The 19,831-nt window shown below is 38.1% G+C and overlaps 2 protein-coding genes across 5 annotated transcripts in view; both read left to right on the top strand.

The window, feature by feature from the left end:
* The first annotated feature begins 1,964 nt into the window (after positions 1–1,964).
* On the top strand, positions 1,965–12,020 carry LOC143292769 (palmitoyltransferase ZDHHC4-like). 3 transcript variants are annotated; one of them, XM_076603328.1, is made up of 6 exons: positions 1,965–2,036; positions 3,126–3,277; positions 3,945–4,018; positions 4,732–5,036; positions 7,352–7,599; positions 8,220–12,020. In XM_076603328.1, the coding sequence occupies exons 2-6, from the start codon at positions 3,146–3,148 to the stop codon at positions 8,574–8,576; spliced, it is 1,116 nt and encodes a 371-aa protein (XP_076459443.1). In that variant the 5' UTR covers positions 1,965–2,036; positions 3,126–3,145; the 3' UTR covers positions 8,577–12,020. The 3 variants fall into 3 exon arrangements, with proteins under 3 accessions (XP_076459443.1, XP_076459445.1, XP_076459444.1); XM_076603330.1 differs by having other exon boundaries at positions 1,966–2,022; XM_076603329.1 differs by having other exon boundaries at positions 1,979–2,102.
* A 2,174-nt stretch (positions 12,021–14,194) lies between these two features.
* Positions 14,195–19,831, top strand: part of LOC143292768 (trafficking kinesin-binding protein 1-like) — an 82,628-nt gene continuing 76,991 nt past the window's right edge. For both annotated transcript variants that reach the window (XM_076603319.1, XM_076603318.1), the window contains exons 1-2: positions 14,195–14,252; positions 15,378–15,585. The gene's annotated coding sequence lies outside the window, so the exon portion shown is untranslated. The remainder of the gene's footprint in view (positions 14,253–15,377; positions 15,586–19,831) is intronic.

Below are 19,831 nucleotides of genomic sequence, written 5' to 3'. Positions count from 1 at the left end.
CTCGATTATGAACAAGGGAATATTCGGGTCTCTCGCGCCGAGATAGAAGTCTTCCTTGGTTTTGAGAGAGCGAAGAGGGGAGATCTTGTTTGGATCTCTCTTGTCAGGCTTCTCATTCAATGGGAAGTAACCAAATCTTTATATCTTCCTTCTTACGCTCGAGTTGTTTCCCTTCATATGCAGCGCTCGGCCAAAGACGGGGTGAAGATCTGTCGGAACACACACACACACGCACGCACACGAGTGTGTGTGTGTGTGTGTGTGTGTGTGTGTGTGTGTGTGTGTGTGTGTGTGTGTGTGTGTGTGTGTACGTGTGTGTGTGTGTGTGAATTCTCTCTCAACTTCTGAGCTGTCAAATTATTCCCCCCCCCCTCCCCTGCCCCCGATTTAAATTGGTTATTGACTTCTTCTCTTTTTTTCTTTTTTTTTTAAGTGAGGGCCTGTGGGTGGGCAGCTTAAAAGGCAGAGAAGGGATTTTGAGAAGTGAAGGTATTTGGTGACGGAGGGGAACGAGGGTATGGGAGTGCGTGGGTGTGTGCGTTCGCAACTGATACTCGTAAGTGAGGACTGATGTCCGTAAGACCATATTTCTTGCCAATTCAACGTTGCTTTTTTACACAGTGGCACAGCGAAGTGCTCCACAAATCGTCATTATCATTAGTATTACATTGTTGCTGTCGTTGTTGTTACTATTATTATCATTACTACTTAAAAGTGTCCAGCCAATTACACTGTTTCAAAATAACCGGCTGTTGTAAGGTCCGGGCCATAAATAGATAAATAAATAAATGAGCACATATATGCTGTACGTGTTCATGAATTTTATAAGAAACTCACCGACATCAAATGCATCGATTGTCCTCTCATAAGGACAGCGTGTATGCTTACTGAAAAACTGAAAAACAATCACTGGCAATTCTAACTGCCTACCATGCAGAGGTGCCAACTTCCAGGTCTTCTATAGTTTCTGACAATGTTGTTTTGTGTTTTTGTTGGGGTTTTTTGTTGTTGTTGTTGTTGTTTTTGTTTTGTTTTGTTTTGTTTTTTTGTTTGTTTTTTGTTGTTGTTGTTGTTGCTGTTGTTGTTGTTTTTTAATTTCTGAAAAAATTCCCGTAATTTTCGGAAGCATTGTGACGCATTCCTTCTGTCTGCGCCAGTCAGAGGCCCGCGTTTGTTTGTATGTTTTACTGAGTGTCAGTTGTTGTTGTTGTTGTTGTTGCGTGTTTTTTTGTTTGTTTGTTGTTGTTTTTTTGTTGTTGTTTTTTTGTTTTGTTTTGTTTTGTTGTTGTTTTTTTGTTGTTGTTTTGGGTTTTTTTGGAGGGAGGGGGGGTTGTTTCTTTGTTTGTTTTTGCTTTGCTTTTTGCTGTTGTTGTTGTTGTTGTGTGTGTGTTGTTGTTGTTGTTTTTTGTTTGTTTGTTTGTTTTTGGGGTTTTTTTTAAGGCCCCTAACCTGGAAAGGTAGCTAAACGAAAACCATATGGTGGCTTGTTGCTTCGTCATTCTCGCCAGTGTTCATGATGTGGGTCATTTCGCGCCGTCTTAGGCCTAACTCTTAGTTTCAGTGCTGGACAACACAGCTTATCACAATTTCGTTGAAATGTGTGTCGAAATACGTACCAGAATTTAGACTAAAATCGAAAATTAAATTGTAATTCCAGCATGTTTGCAATTATGCCTTTCCTATTGTTAGCTGACTGCGCAAGACAAAGGACTGTATTATTGATTGTATTATTGATATCAAACGATGTATGTGTTAGAGAGACGGACATTCAGAGATATGCTGAGAGAAAAAGTGATGTGAAACAGAGAGAATAAGCATAAAAAAATAATAAATGCTTTTTTTAGCATGGTTTCCTCCTGCCCTCGCAAATAGGGAAATCACGTGAGCAGACAAAAGTGACTATCACGTGATAAGACGATTTGTAAACTTCCGTTCAGTCTTGGCGAACAATATCCGGTTTACGGATTTTGTTGCCTTGATCAGCATCAAATCACGTGTGATAAAAACTCGGAAGATGCTCTGGTAATCGAAGTTGGGTGGGTTGGAGAGAAATGTTGAAAGAGAGAATTATGGTTGTGCACTGCAATGGGTGAAACTAAAAAGTGATTCTCCCTTGTCTGCTGGTGTCGACTCGCGTGTGCACTGTCTCGCTTTGTTTCAGTCGGTCCCTTGTCTCTCTGTCGGTCTCTCTGTCTCTGTCTCTCTCTCTCTGTCTGTCTGTCTCTCTCTCTTTCATAGCAGTTTCATTCGATTTAGATGACAGAATACAACAATGATACAGCCCTTTTACAGTTCCAGTGCTGTAATTATGTGTCATTAAGTGTGTATGAGCACACGCGTATAATTATTACTATAATGATATTTTTTTTTTTATGTGTGTAGTGTGCAAAACATGGAATATGATTAAAGACGTGTGAACACAAGCAGTACCAAAGGATTATCAAAGATAAGCAATTTCATCCACAAGTCAAATTCCACTATCCATGCAGTGCACCTCATTTTCTCCAGTCATGCTTCACACCATTCTTCTGCAATACTCATCTCTGAAAACGAGCCATTGGCATTTTAAGACCAACAACTGAAAGTTAAAACATTTATTTATCCATTTATTTGTTATTGGTACTTATATATTACCTATCTTTGATCAGAAACAAAACACTAAGCTCTCTACAGAGTCATTTGCATGGTGGGCTGCTTACCCGGATAGAGTTGACTAAAAGCTTTATTAGGTGCTCATCATTTCTTTCCTGTCATTCAGTCAGACTTTTCAACCCAGCAAACACACTTTTATACCCATGTATATGTATATATTTGAGTGGATTTTTCTTCAGAAATATGCCAGGTACAATTTTGTTTATCATCTAATCCAAATGACTATTACAAAATGAATTGCTAATTATTAAACACAACAGTGCAAGCCATTTCAGAAATTGTGACAATGTTACTGAACAATATGCAACTTCCATTTTGTTGTCTGGTGAAATTGTAAATATGTAAGTTGATAAATCTGGATCAGAGCTATGACATTGTGTCATGTATCTCTATTACACAACATAACTCACGTTGTTGGTGTACAGATTGTCATGGATTAATATGAAATGTTAAAATTAATTTTCTTTCTCCAGTTTTCCGAGAAGCTGATACAATGGATGTACTGAGCTTTTTCTTGGGCTGTATTCTTCTGGTTTTTGTCCCTGGCTGCATGCTGTACTTTTTCCCAGGGTCTTCCTTCTCCACTTCAGAATTCTTGGATAGACTCCAAAATGGACTGTCTCAGGTGATTGTGTGTGTGTGTGTGTGCGTGCGTGTGTCTGTGCTTGCACATACATGGACTTAACAATTATCATCAACATGAAAGATAATTCAAGGAAATATGTTAGAAACAATTGAGTTTTACAAATGGTGGAAATGTATTGTTTTCAACATGAGTACTTCAAGCAGTACACATAATATCATGCTTTTTCATGTTGTAAATCTCATTTTAAAATCTGATTCCCAGCTATAAAGACTTATACAATATTTATAGATTTAGATTTTAGTTGTTAGAATAAGTGTTGAGGGTGTTAGAATTGTGTTATGCTGAAAATAAAAATACTGTTTGTCATTTTGTTTGAATTCTATTTTATTGTCTTTGTTCCTATTCCAGGAAGAGTAGCTATTCATTGTCAAATGCTTGTGGTTTGTTTAATATGTTAAAGTTGTTCAATCCTATGTGTCACAGAATTAGTTCAATGCATGCTGTTATATTCTGGTATTGCTGTAATAAGGTGCATGACATGGAGAATTCTATATGGCTTCTGTGTTGATTTTTATAAAGATGTGAATTTTGTGTACATAAATATATGCATTTTCATTATTTGTGTATCATAGCATTTTAAAATGAATTCATGTGTTTAACTAAGAAAAAAGAGCAAGAAGAGATTAAAACTATTTCTCCATTTCAGGCCTACCATTTTGTGGTTCCTGGTGTGTTGGTCAGAGGAATCAATGGGGTAGTACAGTATACATTATACACAAGGTATGTGTTGTGTCAAGTTTATGTTTCATGAACTGATGTTCATATATATATATATATATATTTGTGAACTGGTCATGTATAATAATGTGAAAGTAGTTATCATCACCAATGAAAAGGTTTGTTGAATCATTCCTGTATTATTACAAATAATTTTCATCTGGGTGTATATTTTGTATATTAACATAAATTACATGAACAAAGAGTATAGACTTATCTCTGTGATCATTTTTGATATAGCTGTTAGTGAATGATATAAAGTGTGTTTTGCATATTGCCGTCAAAAGAGGGCGCTAGCCAGCGGGACAAAGGGGAGGTTACCTACTTCCGGGAGGTTATCGACCGTAGTTTCGTTTTCTCCGCATAGGCGGATAGTAGTTTGCACAGGACAGGAATGTCAGACCCCTGCCGGAGTCTGCACTAGTTGGGTCACGGTTAAATATGTTATTTAAACGTAATTTTAGATAGAAAATTTCCTTTTTGTCTCATGTTGTTTCAGTCACCTAGAATATGATAAAACAGTGTCAAATGAATAAAACACAAAAGCAATATGTGAAAAAGACTGAAAAAGACAATGTGATTTGAATTGTTTTGTTACAGATCTGCAAAAGCATGTGTAAAAAAAGATTTTTAAAAAAAAGAAAAAGAGAGCACAGGCATTTACAAGTCCAGTCAACAGAAGGATGATGATGCTCACAAATCTGTTTTCTCCACAGGAATCAGGCACTGCAGGCGGTGTTTGGTGCCCTAGTCATGCTTGGCCACGTGGTGGTAATCATTGACATGCTGCCCGTGCTGACCATGTTTGAACCTGATGGCAGTCACATATTCCTGCCCATCACCCTCCTCTTCACCAACCTCGCTTTTTATCAGCTCTCCTGCCTCACTGACCCAGGTCACATCACCAGACACAATGTGGATTCCTTTGTCAGCATGTACAAGTGTGATGGTGTCTTGTATAAAACAGACACTCCATGCAGGACTTGCAAATTTGTCAAGCCAGCACGCTCCAAACACTGCAGTAAGAGAGTTTGTCTGGTCACCTTTGCATGTCGTTTCATATCATATTTGTTTTATGTCAGTCATTTGTTCTTTTTCCTCCATCATGCAACTGAGATAATTGTTGTTCTTGGGTTCTGTTCGCTAATTTAGTGAATTAGGTTTTTATATTTTGTTCACAGAGCAGTATCCTTACTATCTTAGGTAGTGTTTGATACTGAATATCAGACTTGGAAAGAAATGTCACATTTGATGGCTGCAGTATTACTGTGGTGTGTTTATGTGTGTGTGTGTGTGTGTGCGTGTGTTTGCATGTGTCAGTCTGTGTGTCTGTCTTCAAAACTAGTTGCAACACTGATGTGAAGGGCTGTGTATGTGCTGGAAATGTTTGGTTTTTATTTCCCTGGGTTTCTACTTTTATAAGAAATGTAGAGCAAGTCATAAATGATGGCTGTGAGATTACATACAGATGTATGTACAGATTTGAAATCTGGCAGAACCAAGGAATTGCAAAATATTAATTTCTGATAGACAGTGGAAGCACATAAAACTGTGACTCCCACCTGCCCTTTCCCTCCCCTACCCACCCCTCCTGTTAACCTGGTAATGAATTATGTATGTAGTGTATTATGTCGCAGACTGATATGTTTCTCTCTGTAAGCTGCTTTTGTGTGTGCTTCCAAAAAATGCAAAGTTATCTTTTTGTGTGCTTACATTTTTGGTTATGTTTTTTTTCTTCTTTATGAAATTATAAATAACTTGTATTGATAGATTGAAATAAAGTAAGTTTTAAGTCTTAAATGTTTATGCATTCAAATATGATGATGATGATGATTTGCTGCTAGTTATTCCTGGCTCCTGTGTAAAGAATGTAAGTCCAAGTTTAAAAAAGAACAAGAGAGGCAAGGCCTTCAAGACTCACTTGTGATAAATTAAGTCCCCTAGCATTAATTACAGAGTAATTTCCCTTTTTTACTATCTGCACCAACACGTTTGCAAAATAAATAAAAATTCCATGCGTAGCAAAATAAGTTCCTGTTTGAACAAAAAATGATAATAATGACTCCTCTTGTCGTTGTGTCAGAATAAGAGGTCAAAGTGCCAAGTTTAGAGAATACACAAAATATAAATATAACAGTAAATGCAGTTTGCATATAATTAGGCTTCTTTTTTTATTTTTTGTGCCCATCCCAGAGGTCCAATATTGTTTTAAACAAGATGACTGGAAAGAACTGAATTTTTCCTATTTTTATGCCAAATTTGGTGTCAACTGACAAAGTATTTGCAGAGAAAATGTCAGTGTTAAAGTTTACCACAGACACACAGACACACACACACACAGACACACACACACACACACACACACACACACACACACAGACAACCGAACACCTGGTTAAAACATAGACTCACTTTATGTACACAAGTGAGTCAAAAATGTCTGCAGGTGATCCAAATCAGATAAATTCCTTTGTGCTTCCCCTTCCCACTGTACCATAACTTTTAATTATCTTTTATTGTTGATGCAGCAAACTGGTTCAGACTCAAAGGGAAACAATTGAGTCTGGACATTGAAACAGGCATTTTCATGCACGATTTTTTTCTTCATTTACATTGTGTTTTATTTTTATGCACTTTCATTACATATACTATTTTATATCTTTTTTTCTTGTTATTTTATTGATTAAGAAAAATCATCACAGCTTATTATAATTTAGAAAGGATTTTTTTTAGATACAAATAAGCCCACTAAATCAGTAAATGCCAACATTGTGTTGCATTTCACTTTGATGATTTTAGATTGAGTCACAGTATCTTCCAAATCAAAATGATAAAGTATTAGCAAATAAGATTTTACCATTTCTGTAAAATTCAACATACCTTTTAGATATGTCTTTTACATTTGTGTATTTTCAGTTTGTCCTACATAAATTTGATGAATTGATAATGCGCCTCTTCTTTAGTTGTATTGATGTGATTTTTTCAGTGTATGTTTGAAGGTTATGCACAATTGTATGCTCTGATGGGGTTTTTTTTTCATATCTGTTACACATGATTGAAGTTTTAGTAACCATTGTATTCTGCTATTCATCATTTTTATTGCCCACTTTTGGTATTCAATGCTTTTCAACTTGTGTCAGCATCATTGTAATCATACCATTTTGGCATTCATGTTTTTGCAGCTGGTGTGCACATGATTTTTATCATTTGGTTTTGGTGTGCAAGGTTGTTTGGTATTTTTAACTGGTGCATATGTCATTGAGCATGTCTCATTCGTGTTTGAGGTTTTTTAAACCGATTGTCTGTCGTTTTGATTACCTGCTGTTTTTGTTTCAGGATTTTGCAACCGTTGTGTCCATCGCTTTGATCACCACTGCACATGGACCAACAACTGTGTGGGAGCCTTCAACCTCCGCTACTTTCTCCTCTTCCTCCTCTCTCTGGTGGCCATGTGTGTCAATGGTGTGCTGCTGACCACACGCTGTCTCCATCTGCTGGTCACCAACCTGAGGCTGATGGACAGGTCTTACACAGACGCTGAGACTGGCCAGTTACGTCCTGTCACCTATGCTGTACTTATTCAGGTAGAGCCTGCAGTTAGATGATGCTGCTCGTAAACTTATTGGCCTGTGGGAGTGAATATTTGATTAGAATGAACGATGTGTGTTTGATTGTATTCCACACATAGATACCTGGCTAGAACTTTTCTTCTTTTTTTTTTTTTTTTAATGAAGTTGCCTTTTAATGATATTACTTTGTAATCTTTTAAGTGTTTGTCAGAAAGTTGATTAGGTTTTGTGAATTTACTGCTTTTAACTATAAAAGCTGATTTTTACAAGAAGGAATTTATCACTTTTTGAAAATGGAAATTGTTTACTTTTGTTTTTTCCAACTGAAAGCAATATGTGCTGTCTTGCATGCATACATGTGTAATGAATGTGTGTTTTTGTGCATTCAGCACTGCTATAAATCGTTAAAAAAATGAAGCAAACAAATCAGATGAACTTACACCATTTGATATATGAACAAGAACAAATGAACAAGCAAACCATCCAACACAAATTTAGAATGCCTGGACCCAGTTAAACATAAGTCTGAAAGAAAGCTGTGATGTTTTGTGGTGTGTTTTATATGTGTAACAGAATCTGTTCATGAAGTCTGAGAGAAAGCTAACATGTTTTGTGCTGTGCTGTGTGTGTTACAGCACCTGTTCTTGCAGTACCCACGCATTGTTGTTCTGCTGGGTTCCCTAGTGGTTCTGCTGATCCTGTTGATCCCATTCACTGCCCACCACCTCTACCTGGTCGCCATCAACCAGACCACCAACGAGAGCTTCAAACTCGCCAGCTTGCAACAGTTGCGGACGTGCAACAGCAACAACAACTCTGACAATAACTCAAAATTATCTCCCCACAGATGCAGACTTTTTTATTACAAAGGACTTGTGAAGAATTTTGGTGAAGTGTTTTTTCCACAGCTGCCTCAGGTCAGAGCGAATGCTCTTGAATCTACTGCAAGACATATATCACAGAATCAGAATCTTGTAGACAAGAGAGAATAGAGTGTTTATTTGGTGTTTATTTGCAAGCAAGTTTTAAGCTCAGGTAAAAGATTACAAGAATTTTGTTCATCGCAGGCATAGATACATCATTGGTGCATGTGTGAGTGTGGAAATTTATATGTTATTGTGTGTTGTAATGAAAGTGTATGTGCGTAAATGCACATGTTTGTGAAGTATCACTGATTTAACCCCGGTTTGTGCGTGTGGGTCTGTATGTGTGCTTGTATGCAATTTTTGTGTATTTGATAGGAAAGAGAGTGTGAAATTATGCAGGAAATATAAGATGAAATTAACAGAGTAACAAATAATGACAACTGTACAGTGAAGTGAACAGCACTCAAAATACATACCTTCTAATATCAAAATAGAATCAGCAACAAACCATAAATGTTTAGTGTGTATGTGAGTGGATAAATCGCAATGGCAAAAATGTTTTGGCTGTATTTGGACAGATTTTATTAAATTCATTCTTGTTTTTTTAAGTCTTCTTAGTATCATGGTGAAGTGTGTTGTGCACTACAGTTATTACAAGCTCCAGAAATATCCTTTGATGATATCTATTAATTGTATGTCCAAACCAAAGTGGATTTGATTTGCAAGCACTATCTTGAAAGTGTACATTGCTGACATTGATCTGACTGAGCAGAACAGAAGTGAAGCATAGAAGGGAAATTATTCTGTACTTCATTGAGTCTCAACAACAGATCTTGTGTGTCAGGAACTTTCTTTGAATTTTAGTGTGGTTTTTTTCTTTTCTGTTCAAAAAAAAAAAAATGACTCTGGGTGTGTGTGTGCATGTGTGTGAGTGTGTGTATATGTGTGTGTTGTGTTGTGCTTGTGTCACAACAGATTTTTCTGCATGAAACTCAGGCTTCTCTCCCTGGGGACAGCACATCACTTGAGTGCAGAACCGACCACAGTACACTACCACACCCTCTTTTTTTTTGTTTTTCCTGCCTACAAGTGTATTTGTTTTCTTACAAAAATGGATTTTGATACATAATTTTTCCAGGTACAACCCTTTTGTTTCCATGGGTTCTTTTATGTGCGCTAAGTGCATCCTACATATTGGACCTCAATTTTATCATCTCCATATGACTAGCATTCAGACCGCCACTCAAGATTTAGTGGAGGGTAAGAAAATACTTGTAAGTGTGTGATTTGATCTCAGATTCAGGCTCAGATTCTCTTGCTTTATGGTGATAGCCTTGAGATAGCCTCAGTGGTTGGCAAGACTGTAAGCACCATAATTTGAATTTAGATGCAGCATTACTACTAGGCCACCACTACATGCATGTGTGTGTGTGAATCTGTGTGTGTGTATGTGTGTGTGTGTGTGTGTGTTAGGAACTTTGAATTTAGTGTGTGTGTGCGTGTGTTAGGAACTTTGAATTTAGAGGAAACATTGTAAAAGAATTTGGTAAATTTCATATGGCAGTAATACTGTTGCACTTTTTTTTCGTTTTTTTCATTCCAAAAATATTATAGCTGCTGACTTGTATCTGATTTTATTTTGTTTCTTGGTACTGGTATGATTACTGATGAAGAAACCACAAGGTTAACTCTAATTGATTCCATGTCAGTTCTGGTGTTTATCTTGTTTTCTGTGTATGGTAAAATAATGCATGTGAGGTGCATATTTGCATTCTCATATCCTTCTTTTTCTTGTTAATTATACAGTATTTCTGTGTAATGTTTGTTCATTGCAATATTATGTATGTGTTTGTTTTACAAAAATACAGGGAACTCTTTTCTTTTTCTTTTCTTTTTTTTCTTTTTGTAACCGACTGTGAAGGGGTTTACAAAAGAATTACTGAATTACTGAAATAGGATAAAAAGAATGAAACGATAGAAAGTTCCTTCGCACAGGTCAGAGACATACAGAGACCAGTCACAAGTTTTTTCTATTGTTTTATTACTATATTAAGAGAAAAAGAAGATAAGAAAGAAGATGAGAAGACAGTGCCTGTAAAAGCACAAACAACAAAAGTCATAAGTACAACATGTCAGTAATGCAAGTGGATAGTAATTAGCAACAACATAACATGAATGATGTATATGTGTGAAGACCAAAAACTGACAGCAAATGACATGTCTAAGAATTTAAACAGTGTAGATGAAGTGGTTTAAGCTAAGCTGATTTAGTGAAAGTACATTGACGGTATAGATTTAAGTAAAGCTCATACCGTGTCAAAGTGACTCAAATGAATCAGTTTATCATGTAGCACTATACTGGAGTAAGCCAGTTACCATGTAGCACTATACTGGAGTAAGCCCTATAGGAGAGAGCATGATAGCTAAATTACGATTAACAGACTGTGATACATATCAGATGGTTTTAACCAGTAACTGATATGAATCCAACACTATCTTTTAATCACGACAAAAGAGTATTACACTCGCATTGTAGAGGACTAAGCACACTATAACTGTGAAGTTATAGTACTGAGAGTCAGTAAAACACCATAGCTGTACAACTGATATCAGCATGTAAAATGATACATGAATAAAAGAAAAGATAATAGAATCAGTGGCATGATATCAAACACTGGCAAACTGAGAAACCAAATAGAAGTCAGTGCTAAATACAATGATTGGAAGAACTATCATGGCTTAACCAAGTGGCTTCAGCTTGCAAATGAACTCACCCAAGTTATCCAGTTGCGTCAAACATAAACACAGTAAACATGGCCTGTGTTCAACATTTAAATCTCCTCTGAAAGTGGGATAAGTAACACCTAACCTTATTCAGTGAGAGCAACTGAGAAAGAATATGTCATTCTCTAGAATATTCTCAAACTATCAGTGGGCAGAGACGTTACTGACGGTGATGTTCGAAAGAATGAAATCTGCCTACAAGCATATCATGACGACATGATGATGATTTACTTCAAACAATAATAATACCAATGACTGAACAACAATGCAATTCTTCTGGCAAAGTTTACAAACTTAAAACGTATCAACTCATAACACAAACAGTTCTTTCAGCGTAATGTTAGGCAGCTGACAGTGGGTGCGACACTGAGCGTGCATTCGAAAACAGCTCTATGTGAAGACTGAATGGCCAGACACCAATCGCTTTCATTTCAAATTCGAATTTGTGTTGCGCCACTCCAGTTGCATCAACAAATCAATGGTTGGACACCGTCACTGCAGTCAAACTGTCATCTGTTTCACGGCATGTGCTGTGAGTTGAACTATGATTATCATAGCAAATGAGTGCTTGGCTACATTTTAATTGTTTTGTTTTTTTCCTGAAATAAAGGATTGAGCTCACTGAATGTGTATATGTCTGCATATGTACTTAGTAAACATTCGGATCTTTGGTATTCTCAACAGACCAGCACAAAAAAGTTGATTTGCTTAGGAACTGGGTGTGTTTTTGTTTTGTTTTTAATACAGAATAACAATAGAATTAAAACAGTTAATAAAGGGAGTTCATATGAATGCAAGCATCTAATGTTCTTTTTTCTCTTTGCTTGAATCAGGTGTTGTTGATGATTGTAAATAGGTAAAGTGCAGATATATTCTTTGAATACATGCAGACATGTACATGCAAATTTATACACACACACTCACCACCCTCAGACACATATCATGCACATTTATAGGCTAAATATCATTACCTGTTCGCCGCATGCCACAAAATACAAACAGAATATATGTACAGTAGCCCACAAATTTTCCTTCCTTCTACACACACACACACACACACACACACACATATGTCGTCCAAATGCAAAGCCTAGTGAATTGATCCTTGTAACAGAAATACAGCCAAGGCTGGCGAAATTTGTTCATGAATGTTTCTCTTAATATGCTCATGTTGTTTCATTGTGTCTTATAAACTTTAAGGTTTTATGACAATAAAAAGTATTCTATTCATACAGAAAATTGAAAATGGAATGGGAAGCCCAGAGTGGCATAAGGCAATGCGCAACTTTCAGATTAAAAAACTCACATGGTTATACTGCCCGGGACATGCAGGTGTTAAGGGAAATGAGCGAGCTGACAGACTTGTTGGTAACGCAACAACAACGAGCGGCCTACATCTAGGAAAATCAGAAATCTTCAGAAAAGTCAAAGAATATCAAAAAGAACAGGTACAAGGCCATCACACCATTGATCGCCTGAAAGAAATAAAAGCAGAGAGAGGGAGTGACCGTAAGTCTAGCATGAAAGGTAGAGCACGATGCTTTTCAAATCAAACAAATAACGGCATCATTTCCAAACCAACATTGCGCAAATTTCTTCAAAACGGAACAGAGTCTCTGTGGGCTTTTCCAAATACAATAGACTGAGCAACACAGTCGACGCCACGTTCTTGGCATCAGAGATCTTTTCCCATCCCTCTTGCGGCCAATCAGTGGCAGCCTCTGTGCATGTGTGTGTTTGTGTGTATGTGTGGATCTGTGTGTTTGAATGTGTTTGTGCATGCGCGAGGGTGTAAGTGTACACAAGTGTCAGGAGAGTTCTGTGCATGTGCATGTGTGTGTGTGTGTGAGGGGGGTGGGGTGCAGGGGGCAGGGGGGGTAAAGGATGAGGTATGTGTGTGCATGCATGCCTACACTGTAGGAGCAACGAAATATTGGAACGTGTGGGTGTGTATATATATATATCTTTGTATATATGTGTGTGGAGTTGGGGGTAGGGGATATGGGCATATGTGTGTGTGCTTGTACACACAAGTATGTGTGTGTGTGTGTGTGTGTGTGTGTGGGTGTGGGTGTGTGTGTGCCGTGGAAGCTGTGATACGTAGCCTAGAAATGAGTGTGTGGAGGAGGGGGTTAGAGGAGGTGCAGGGTAATGTGTGTGTGTGTGTGTTGGGGCTCATGTACGTTTATGTGTATTTGACTGTGCTTTCATGTCTGTGAAGCTACATGTTTGGTGCGTGTCTGTTGTGCATGTGTGGGTGTATGTGTGGATGTGTGTCTCCATGTTTTGCATTTATTTGCTATTTATCATCGTTGTTATCTTTTTTATTTATTTATTTATTTGGTATTATTATTACCACTACTACTACTACTACTTTTTATATTATAATTATTATTTATTTATTTATTTATGTGCGCTTATATCTGACTTCATCAAGTTTTTGCGCCTTATACATATTATTAGTAGTGGTAGTTTTTTTGTTTTCTGTTTTTTTGTTTTGTTTTTGTTTGTTTTTTTGTTTTTTGTTTTTTTCTCAAGGCCTGACTAAGCCCGTTGGGTTACGCTGCTGGTCGGGCATCTGCTTGGCAGATGTGGTGTAGCGAATATGGATTTGTCCGAACGCAGTGACGCCTCCTTGAGCTACTGAAAACTGAAACTGAAATATTCTATTCTATTCACACACACACACACACACACACACACACACACACACACACACACACACACAAATTCAGCACTCTTTTCTTCCTAATGTATTTCTCTCTCTAACCAAAGTGTTAAATATGGCGCTTGGAAAAGAGTGTGTCCGGTGGTAAAAGCGGGAGAAGGGGAGTAGAGAGGTGTGTGTTCATACAAGCAGACGACGTTTTCTGTGCATGACCAGTTTGCATTTGGCCACTCTTCATTGGTTTCGCTTCATAAATTGTCCAATCAAATCGTACGATACAAACAGATTTGCATGAGAATCCAACATGGCGACCAGGCTGTGTCATTGAAGAGATGAACGCACTGACTCAGGTAGGATCTTCATAGTATGAACCAATACTTGTAGTAATCCACAAAACGTATTGCTCTTGTCCCTCTTCTTTATTTATCTTGAAAAATGTTTTGTAGTTTTGTACATTTGGTAATTCATTAATTCACCAAAAGCAAAACACGAGTTTAACAACCACGAACGGGTGAGGCAATCGGTGGCGAAAGACGATCGATCCATTTTGACTGTGGATTGTGGTCGGTGTCAGTTCAGTGTTTGTAATGTTGAGTAAGTCTACAGTTTTCAGTTGTTTACATCTCTCTCTCTCTCTCTCTCTCTCTCTCTCTCTCTCACTTGTGAACGGTTGACTGAGAACCTCCCTCACCCTCCGTCCCCCTTTCTGGTCTGTGGTGTGGTGTTTGCTGTCTGAGTATGATTCGTTCATTTTGTTCCCAATGTATTTTACTAACACCATGATTGTGCCTGTATATGCATGTGTGTGTGTTTGTATGTGTGTGTGTGTGTGAGTGTGTTTAGTTTTTTCCCCTCTCTTATGTATAATTTCCACAAACACTATGCTTTAATTCTTGTGTAGTGTAGACTCTATTCAGGGCCGGACCAGTGCTTATCTATTATCTTCGAAATAAAGAATCTTGTCGTGTCTAGTCAGTTGTCTTCTCTCTCTCTCTCTCTCTCTCTCACTCACTTTGAGCTCTCATTCTCTCTCTCAATCTCTGTTCTCTCACAGATGATAACCACATGAAAAATAGCAGCAAGACTTTTTATGCCTCATCTTTATAGGGAGTTTATAAATTTCACTCAGATGTTCCCATGTTGTTGACCACATGAGGCAGTGAAAGTGCTCTGTTCTCTGCAGTTCTCAGCCACTTTGGTGGTGTCACCCCATTGTCTCAACAAGTCTGAGGTCTCTCTCCACTAATGTTGCAGTCAGTTCATCTAGGGTTTATACTTCTCAGAATGAAAGAATTTCAATACAGTCTTTGTTTTCTTCTTTCTCTCTACCTTTCCTCCCACCCCCATTTCTCATTCTCTACCATTTACAACTCTGATTGAGCTTCCCATCTTTCTCTGTGTGTTTATCTCTCCATATTTAATTGATGACTTTATACTGATTATTTCAAACATTTTTTTTAATATATCCTTTTCAGATCTGTTTGATAACAAGGTCAGAGAGAGTGAAGACACTGGAATTGTGAAGTTGCTCCAGCAACTGTATTCAACTTTCCCTCGTGCCAAAACAGTCTGCCAGTTTGGCAGCAATCAAATCCCAGATGCTGAACCCAGACGTACCATCTCCAGCAGTGCCTGACTGTGCCCTCACTGATCAGGAAATTTCTGAATTCTCCAAGTTTTTCAGTGAGTATTTCTGTGACATGTGTGACCCTTGGTGATGCAGTGTTCCATGTTCACATGTGTGCATGATGCCTGCATGGATGTTGGTTGGAATGCTCTTTCTGTTACAGTTTGAATCCACACTGAATGTATCAGCACGTAAGTGCGTCTAACATAACTATCAAAATAAAAACTGTAATGGAACAGGGAAAAATTTTTTTACCTCAAAACAAAACTAATCAGTGGTATAATCTAACACATGCCTTCTCATCAATGCCATCTTTGTTGCTGGTGAGAAACAGAGCAACACATCCATACCTGTCATGGTATACAGTTTGCCTGTATTGGGTATAACTATAAGGAAAATACATGTTTCAGTGAAACGGTCAGAATTCTTTTTTTTTTTTTAATTGAAGGTGGTAGAGCCAGAAATGAAAGTCAAGTGACACAGTGACTGAGTTAGCAAGTTGTGTTTGCTTATTTGTTTATTTTTACAAGGGTTCACCAGCAAGTACATACATTTTCTTGGCTCCCATTCACATAATATATATATATATATATATATATATATATATATATGTACTAAAATGATAGTCATTTTACCGTGACCTTCATTCAAGGTCCATTTTTCAAGTGTCCATTCCTTTACTTGCTTCCACTGCATTGGAATTTTGAACAACCATTTTGATCAATCAGGATTTGATGCCTGAGCATAGCTTGGGTGTAGGCACAAAAAATATGCACAGTGGTTCCCAAGCAGTGGTGGGGTGAAGGGCAAAATTAGTTAACATGATATAGAGATGCACTTGTGTGTAAGGTATAAAAGTTGGCTTTCAGTTTAGGATGTTGTGAATGCCAGACCCTGAGATAGATAATGCCTGCTACATCACATGAACATGATGAATAGTTGTATGGCTTGACCATCTTGTCTCATCCAGTATGCTGACACTCATTAGCACCATGATTTGCATGGACAATACATATAATATATGCAAAATCTCCTCATGCTGTTTTGTATTCAGATGGACTTTGTTCTATGGTGATATTGTTGTGATTATTTCTGGAGACAACTCTTGAATGTTTGTATGCAGGTTATTTTGTATGGCATGTGCACAATGTGAAAACTGAATTGCTGTTTTATTTATATAAACATCTTGTTGTATAGTTGGCCCATACAGTTGGAAGAACGGTTTGTTTATTCTTGACGTCAGGTAAGGTTTAGTGATATAGCATCTTTATTACATTTGTTCAAAAGACATTAAGTGCATTCTAATTGGTTCTGCATGGCATGCTAATGGCTTCATGCACTACACAGATGGATTTTCATAATCCATTAAAAATGAATGCTTTATATGTGTTGCACTGTAAAACTGAAAAATCTGGATTGCATTCTGGCATTATGTTATTTACATTCAGACTGAGAAATGGTTTTGTCAGTGACAGAAATAAGAAAACAAAATTCTTTCTCTTGCACACACACACACACACACACACACACACACACACTTCCAGGAGTCAGTGTATGTGTGTCTGCATGTGTGCATGAGAGAGAGGAGTGGAGGTTGTTGAAGCTTGCACAGAAAACGGACTGGACTAAAAAAAAATTGGACACAGACTGGAATGAAAATGGGATGGACTTGTTGGTTTACATGGCATGTATTATCACTTGTGATTGAGGTTTTTGATTAAATGTCTTTAGGATCAACGAAAAAGGTAAGACGTTGGTGAGACCCACTGAATCTGCAAATACTGAGATCGAAAGAGGGTTCAAAACCACCGCTTGTAACACTAACAGTGAGCATTTTCTCATGAATTACAAAATGTAAATTACATTTTTTTTCTTCAAGATCATTGATGAAAGACAGTGGAAGTGAAAGGAAATATATTGAAATTTTCCATTGTATAAGACCTCTTCTGCAAGTTAAGATTGTGAGGGCACATGGATACTTTCAGAAAGTACAATCTATTTCAGTTGAAAATTACATTTTTCTTTCATCCTAAAACCATATAGATTATAGATGGAGTATAGGACAGGTATTTAAAGAATAGGTCATACCAGGCAGAGATGCACTTGATAACCGACTGTTACTGCATAAATTTTAATACCAATGGGCAGTAAGATCTGGGGTTTGGAATCCATGTGCTGGGTTATCCCATTTTTATGAGCATTTGGTTCAACATATCTGCAGACCTAGAACTTCGTGTTTTAATGCACTCTTACACTGTTACAGAAGATAGAATATGCATTTTAATGAGCCTTACTGGTACGAACAGTGGGTGGATTATGGAGACATCAAAATACCCAGCACGCGCCACCACCCGTTGAAATGGGGCAAGGTTGCGTATGTAAACCACGCGTCAGAAACAGTGAACATGGGAGCTGCGGCCTGCTGGCATATGAGAGAGAGAGAGAGAGAGACAGGTGAGATGAGGAAGGGGTGTGGGTATGGAACAATGGACCCCAGGTGCAACATTCACGTCCCTTCATGGTTCATCAATTCTTTGACCAGCGTCCTAAAATGAAGGCCTACGTGACGGACCTCACCTGCACTTGGCATTGGCGGGAATTCGTTCTTTGTGTAGTTGGTTTGACGAGGCGGACTGACTGACCACCAAACAAAGGTCTAGATGTTGTTGTTATGCCAGTGTTGTGCTGCGGTTGGCTGACCCAGACTTCAAGCAGTGGATCCAACATCAGTGATGGTCGTCTCGTTCGATTTGGTAAGAGAGACAGTGAGGCTCAGACTCCGATGGTTGTAATGCACTAGGACATGTGCCCAAGTCATGGAGGTTAGGAAGCGTACGGCAAACACAGAGTAAACTGTGGTTAACAATCCATTGAATGTAAGCACACATACGAACAAAAACCCGGCTGTACACATACAGCATGCAATTTATGGATTTACACATTCCACATCACACTGGCACACACACACAACTATTTGTTCGTACGCTCCATACGAACGTAGCCTTGAGCATAAATGACAGCGTTAAGCCTGTCACACAGACACAACTAATTCAGTTGAAAACGGAAGATTAACTCTCTCCATACGAACGGCGAAAGAGACGATGTTAACAGCGTTTCACCCCAATTACCATCATGAAAATATTGCAAGCAGAAGGCTCTTATACTGAAGAGGTGAATGTTGACAAAGAATACCACAATTCTGACGACGGAAGCTAAAGGTTGGGTCATTCAGACACCCACTGGACATCCGAGGGGTCTGTGTAGAGGAGAAGAGAGGACTGGCCGTACTGAGTGAGTTAAACAGTTAAACCCATTCAAGATACATTTTCAAATTCAGTTATTTTTAAACAAAGCATACGCAGTTAACAATGTTTGTCACTGTCACAGAAAGAGTCACAGAAAATGCTGGTGATGGGAGAATAATTTGCAGGGAAGGCCTATTAACTTTAACCTGATGTTGCCACCGTCAGAATATAAAAATTGTTTTTGAAGAAAGAAAGAAATGAATAAAAGGTCAGAATCCGTAGCGTTTCGCATTCACGTTACGACATGGTTCATGGGTTCTTTGATCAGCGACCTGAAGTGATGGCCTACGTGAGGGTGTTACCTGTGTTGGGTGGCCGGGAGGGGGCTGGGGGGGGTCTTTGTGTCGAGGATTGAGCGGATCACCTGACGGAGGTCTAGGCGTTGTTGTTCCTACTGGCTGACCCACGCTTGTGAGACTTTATTGTGGACTTAAAACTTCAAGCAGTGGATTACGATGGCAGCTTCGTTTGAATCGGATGAGAGTAAGAGTGTGAATTCATTGCATGTGCGTGCCTTAATGGTGTATATGTAGGTATATGCATGTGTGTGTCTACATGTGTATAATTATATATGGAGTCCTTTCGATACGTCCTCATGTGGGTGCATATACCTACTTACATGCGAGCTAGTGTATCTCGCTCTTTGATCACGAACTGGAAATAGCTTGCGCTTTTTGCGAAACGAATATTTACGACATTTTTTTTATTAAACCTCAGCAATGTACCTCACGAGTCACGAATGTTGATTTTCTTTTTTCTATTTATGTATTGTCAAACGTCACGAAAAAAACAAAAAAAAACCCATTGTACTAGTTCCCGTTTCTTGTTCAACAAAACATGTTTTATGTCATCGGCCTTTTTTTTTCTCCGGTATATTTACTGCCTCCTTTGTTTTCATTTTTTGCTTCGGTCTCTCTCTCTCTCTCTCTCTCTGACTCTTGTTATGTTTCTTCCACAACCCGGTTTATCAGGTTTTTCTATTTGAAAAACAACAACA

Source organism: Babylonia areolata, chromosome 18 (assembly GCF_041734735.1).
Source record: "Babylonia areolata isolate BAREFJ2019XMU chromosome 18, ASM4173473v1, whole genome shotgun sequence".
NCBI lineage: Eukaryota > Metazoa > Mollusca > Gastropoda > Neogastropoda > Buccinidae > Babylonia > Babylonia areolata.
This window is presented reverse-complemented; position numbering and strand designations above follow the sequence as displayed.